Raw genomic sequence first — 6,000 nt, forward strand, 5'->3', positions numbered from 1 at the left:
TTATCAAGAGTTAGCGTTAAAATAGCTTTACCAGTTGCGTTAGCCTATTAACAGCCTTACTTTGGTATACTGTCCTACACTGCTTTATCAGGGGCTCGGCTATATCACAAAATAGAGAGGAGAGAAAATAGACGCAATTTCAATCTGTTACATTAGTTTTTAAATGAATGTTAGAAACTGTAATTGTTCGTGTAAACGGACACTAATCTACCGCAGGCGGACACATCATCAGCACTGACAACAAACAGATACTACCCATTGAAAAGCAGCTTGTGAATGTTGTGTCAGTGTAGACAATGTCACGTTAGCCGTAGCATTCTAGAGAGCTACCGATGTTTTGCACACAGGCCTAACAGAATGTGGGGCTTTTACTTGTTTAATAGTCTTATTGTGTAGAATTTGTACTTTAGTAAGTAACCGCTCAGAATACTTCCTAAGGAGTCTCTTAGGACTTATTGTTTAAATAAATATTATACTGACTGCTACTAGCTAGCTGTAAATATTAAGTAGCAACTTAAAGCTATTTTTTTTCTTTTGTGTTAACCAGTTTAAATATAGGGATGTCCACTTGGTAAAAAGTGATTATAACTCTACACAGACTGAGCTGCTCCCTCTGTTAATGATAATGATGATGATAAAACGATATGATATGATAAAACGGCGGCACAGTGCACCATCCACTGGCCACACGGCCTCCTCGGCACGTGACAGGGTGTGTTGTAGCAGTGATAGAGCATAGAGTACACCTACTGATAAGGCTTAATCACTTTTATCTTTTCTTATAGTACCAGTATAACTGCATTCATATTTGTAATAATGATAGCATTACCTTAATCTTCTCCCATGTCATTATATATTCCCTCTTAACTACATTTTATTTGCTTCATAGTTTACATTTCCTAATGTCTGTGACCATAATTCACTTTCATACTGGAAATCTGTCAAATTTGGAGTAAAGAGGCCGATCGATTTTTTTATCCACTGAATATTTGTTTCCATTTTAAACCGTAAATCAAGACTAGTATGCATGGATGATTTATAGATCTTTAGTGTTTTAGTTATTATGGGAACAAATTGTGAGTGTAGGAGCTATTTATTTGTTCTTAGTATTTAGTTGTATATTTAGTTCATTAATAATAAGTATTATAGTTAGATTATTCTAGGCGTTTGCTTTATTTAGATTAGATTTTGATAATATTTTCTTTTGATAGTTGTTTGTTTAGTTTAATAATTATTGTTATTTTTGTTTAGTATATTTAGTTTTGCATAATTAGTATCTTTTGTTTGGTATTTGGGGTAACACTGTGGGCACCTGAGTTTATATAGGTAGGTAGGGAGGGAGGTAGAGGACCAGGATGCACCTGGGTGGGCCTATGGTTTTTTACCAGCACGAGGGAGGCAGCAGGAGCCATGATTTCTTTGTTCCTTTGTTTGCTTGCTTAATTTTTTGGGAAAATAAACCATAAGAAACGCACAACCTAGAATGGACTTCTTTTGCCTGCGTACACCACATCCCCACGGTGCATCAGTGGCACTTTGATTATGTTTGATTTATTGTAAATTGGATTTTTCGGACAAATGGCCACTACAAGGATCACATAAACGGGTAGCACAAATCCTCTCTGAATTACCATACTTATTTCCACAACATCACTGTGTTTGATTTGTTTTTGATACAATTACATAAAAACGTGACATTTTAACTGTCTTTCAGCCTCCCACTCAGCTTCCACTGTTTAGACATCCAACACAGAATTAGGTCTTCTTGGTAACATTGGAAAGCGTGTTCTCTCAGATAGAGAGTTAAATTAAATTTCTGTTGGTTTTGGTCTGGTTCAAGGAGCTGAAGTATTTTCATGTATTCCAATTAATCAAATTAAAGTCTTGAATTGAAAAATCTGCTCTAAAACGTTTGACAGACAAACACTGTCATCTAGAGGCGAATATAAGACCAGCAGCAGCACAGAGTCAGCCATGTGAAGACGCTTCATAAGGGAGGGAGTGAGAGTGCTGATGACTTTTATTGTGCATGTTTTATGTTTATAACAGATTTATATACTAATCCACTACAGAATATCATTTAAGCAGCTTTATTCAATGTCTGATAGCACCTTTGTGATGTTTAGCCGGCAACTGTTTCTGTTTTGGTTGATCATTTGTTAGAAAAATCGCAGCTTGATTAGGACTTCATTAGGTACTTGGGACCAAAGCTTAAAAACTTAATTGTCATGCAGCGGAGTACATATTCCCTCATCCATATGATGAGAAGGTATTTGTTTATTTATTTAAAAGTAAATAAACTTGTTGCTAGATGGCCCTCTCACCATTTCCCATTTACAGAGCCAGAGATTAAGGCAGCCACCAGTGCAAACACTGAACAGCTAATGGATCATTGTTGTTTACGGCTTGTTTCCATGAAACCCCAAGTGACCGAAAAGAGCGGGTTCAAAGTAAAGGATCATTCTTTACATCAGGACCAAACATCAAAACAAACTCAGTCATTGAGGACAAAATAACATTTAATAATTTATTTTCAAACCCAGAGGCAATTTGTGGTTACAGTCATTACAGATAACTGATGTGCATTCACACACACTGTACACTACAACTAACACTATCAATACACTACAACTAAACTACAGTACTATGCCCACTACTTACATAACTACTACTTCTAGTTAAAGTAAGACAAAAGCACGATATAAAAACATCAATATATTAACATACAATGCGTCTGCACTTGTAGCACCATTCATTATAATATATTATAGACGTTAAGAATAATTTAATCTTGTGTGGGCTACGGCATACTTCACAGGCTTGTGTTTCCATCTGCCTCTCTCTGTAAGCCTGCAGGAGAACTTCTAATACAGGAGCACTAAAGCTGGTCACTTGCCAAAAAAATCTCAATTTGCATCAAAACATGGGTCAAGCCCATTTTTTTGTTGTATTTTTTATGACTGTTTGCTCCATGTCTGGATTCAGCGGGGGAGTTGTAGTGCTGTTTTACACAAAATGACAGAGAAAAAGTTCACAGATAAAAGAGGAGACTTTAGAAGGGGACAGGTCCGTAGTAGGCGGTGTACGCTGCAACGATTCCTTGAGTGTCGGCCATCTCGTCACAGGCAATGTTCAACTCGCACACCTCTCTCAGGCTGGAAGGCAGAGGAGAGAAAACAGGTGAGACTTTTAAAATGTCCATATTTTCACAGATTGTTATTATTTTTTTGTTCAAACCTTTCTTAGTTCTAACAAAAAACAATTATTTGACTGTTGCTAGAACTTTGTCAGCAAAGAATTTCAGTTGATACTCATTTCTCTAATTAACTTCTAAACCAATCGCAGCTATTGGTCAATATAGCTACCAGAAAAATAGATTGTATAAGTAAGTAGATGTTGTACTATAGAGTAAATAACTGTACCTTTCCAACTGCAGAGGGGTGAGGTCTCCTGCTGGGGCAGCTCTTCTTCTCCTCAGGAGAACAGCAGCCAGGTCTCTCTTCATGACCACCTGAGCGTCTGTGGGGCCTTCTGTGGGGACTAACATGACAAACACAGACTTTCATGAACTTCATTGTTTTACGGTGAAAACTTATATTTCTAAAAACATGCAAACATTCTTTTCAGTAACAAAAACATTGCTTACCCTCAGCACTGTTTGACTCTGATGAAGAAGATGAGGATGAAGAAGATGAGGACGAAGAAGAAGAGGAGGAATCGGAGGCAGAAGAGTCAGAGGAATCTGAGGACTCAGAGGAAGAAGATGAGGACGACTCAGAGGATTCAGAGGAGGAGGAAGATGAGGAGGAGGAGGAGGCTGACGAGTCTGAGCTTGAGTTGGAATCAGATGCTGAGGAGTCTGATGAAGAGTCAGACTCTGAGGAAGAAGAGGATGAGGAGGATGAATCAGGGGCGCCGGTTGCAGGATCAGCAGCTGCAGCATCAACAACAGCTGTGTCGGATTCAGGGTCCACTACAACCTCTGGTTCTACAGCTGAGGAACACAGAAAATAACACTCATAAACAAACTGTACAACATTGTTCCAGATAACATGGAGGGCAACAGAATGAGTTTCTCCTTACCTCCCATGGACCAGCACACTGACAGAAGAGCAGTGAGGAAGAGGAGAGTCAGAGTCTTCATGATGCCTTTTATTAAGTCTTTCACCGTTGACAAGTTGGTTTCTTGATCTCGTGCTCTTCTTAGCTTTCCTTCGAAGGCTCGTTCGAAATCCTTCCCCAAATCCCAGGTCAATATATACTGTAGTCCACCTCCTCCGTCAGACCAGACCCACACAATGAGACAACCCTCTGATTGGCTGGGGACTCAAATGTCAACTTTTCCGCTTCCACTTGTCATGAAAGCTCACATAAACACCCACGCAACCCCTGGCACAAAGTTCAGCATCTCAATCACCCGCTCACAAACATACACCACCACAAACATTCTTGGCATTCAACTGTACATTCAATGTACAGTGCATGTGCTGTTTGTTAACATATATGTATGGATGGATGCCTTTACTTCCCATTTAAGCTCCAGTCCAAGACATACTTTTCACTTAAAGGGATTCCCCGTCTCCACAATACACATGCATACACACAAACATAAACACACAACTTTATCTAAAATTTTGAAGTCTGACTATGTAAGCCATTTATTTATAATGTCATGTTTTATATCTGAGCAGTATTTTTCTCATAGTCCCTCCAAAATAAATGCAATCATTTCCCTGTCAATCGTTTTCTGAGGTCAAACCAAATCATTTTTATCCTTGCTGCGTTTACCAATCCTGTACATTCCCTTCGAGTTCCTCTCCATCCTCACCCCTCATCACTGGAGTAAAAATAATACTACCAAAGCCCTGAAAGTCCCAACAAGTGTGTTTCGGATCACTATAAAATACCCCTTAAGATGTGATTGGACTTTAATCAGGAGACCCGTTGCATGGTTGACTCTCTAACGTTGAGGTCTGCCGTTGCTGTTATGGTACCATACTCGATGCCCCAGATGTGATCTTCCTCCTCCACAAACCCCAAACTACAGCCTCAGCCAACCACTAGCTACTAATTGAGGGACACAGCATAGCACTGAGTCTTGTTATGCGACAGAGCCTAATTAGAGTGTTGTAGAGTCCCAGCAGAACCACAGTCAGTCACTATTTACAGACGCAGCTCGGTCTAGCTTTCTGCTCCAGGCACGGCTACGGCTTACCAACGCCAACCAACGGTCCAATGCACAGCCTTGCTGAATGTATTTTAGCATATATACAACTAAATATAGGCAACCCTTATGCGTTGGATGCACAGTGATATGCATGCGGGTTTGGATGCAGCTTTATGTTTGTGTGATAATGTCAAGCGTGGTTTAAGCTGTGGTTTATGATAAGAATGGTGTTTGCAACATAAATCTAAACCATTCTGCACAAGTACAATCTGGTTAACCAATCATCTATGCTCACATATTGCTTCACATATATATATATCTCGCAAGCCCCCACAATCTATCATGTAGTGAGAAACTCAGTGCTGCTGCAGTGACCTTGGTGTCCTTTGTGTTTCATAGTCTTGTGTTATTCCTGGTTTCGGGGATTTGTCTTGAACAGTGTGCCGTGTAATTTTGATGTCTGGTCCAGTGTCCATTTTTGTGGATGCATTTGAGTGCATGGGGGAAACAGTTGGAGAAAAGAGTTGCCACATTGTCCCTGGATGGCTATGACAAAATTACGTTTCTGGATCACTTCTTCTTTGGAACAGTTCATTGTTTGTTTTTGTGTTTTGGCTTTGAAATCATTCCTTCTAGACGGTAATGATTTAAGTAATGCCCGTGTTTCTCTGCTGTTGTTTTGAGTTTACAAATTCCATGCCTGTGAACAGAAACCTTTTGGTGAGGCAAGTGTTTCAATCCCCAAGCTGTTAAACATACCTCTTACCTGGCTTTAGATAAGAATTTTTTATGGTTCTTACTTTAATTCGATTTAACTATTTAATCTCTTCACT

General features: G+C 39.4%; 1 protein-coding gene across 1 annotated transcript; it reads right to left on the reverse strand.

The window, feature by feature from the left end:
• Positions 1–2,501: 2,501 nt before the first annotated feature.
• On the reverse strand, positions 2,502–4,158 carry bglapl (bone gamma-carboxyglutamate (gla) protein, like). Its single transcript, XM_069666531.1, has 4 exons — positions 4,084–4,158; positions 3,638–3,994; positions 3,423–3,540; positions 2,502–3,155 (listed from the first exon to the last, which is right to left on the reverse strand). Exons 1-4 carry the CDS (start codon positions 4,142–4,144, stop codon positions 3,053–3,055), a joined length of 639 nt encoding a protein of 212 aa, XP_069522632.1. The 5' UTR covers positions 4,145–4,158; the 3' UTR covers positions 2,502–3,052.
• Positions 4,159–6,000: the final 1,842 nt, after the last annotated feature.

This window comes from Semicossyphus pulcher, unplaced genomic scaffold (assembly GCF_022749685.1).
Source record: "Semicossyphus pulcher isolate SPU_LCO1_2020_fin unplaced genomic scaffold, fSemPul1.0.p SCAF_17, whole genome shotgun sequence".
Taxonomy (NCBI): domain Eukaryota; kingdom Metazoa; phylum Chordata; class Actinopteri; order Labriformes; family Labridae; genus Semicossyphus; species Semicossyphus pulcher.

Coding starts and splice junctions, on each gene's coding strand:
- bglapl (XM_069666531.1), bottom strand. CDS start 4,144: ATGAAGACTCTGACTCTCCTCTTCCTCACTGCTCTTCTGTCAGTGTGC. Junction 3,995..4,083: donor AGTGTGCTGGTCCATGGGAG/GTAAGGAGAAAC, acceptor TGTGTTCCTCAG/CTGTAGAACCAGAGGTTGTA. Junction 3,156..3,422: donor ACCCCTCTGCAGTTGGAAAG/GTACAGTTATTT, acceptor TCTGCCTTCCAG/CCTGAGAGAGGTGTGCGAGT.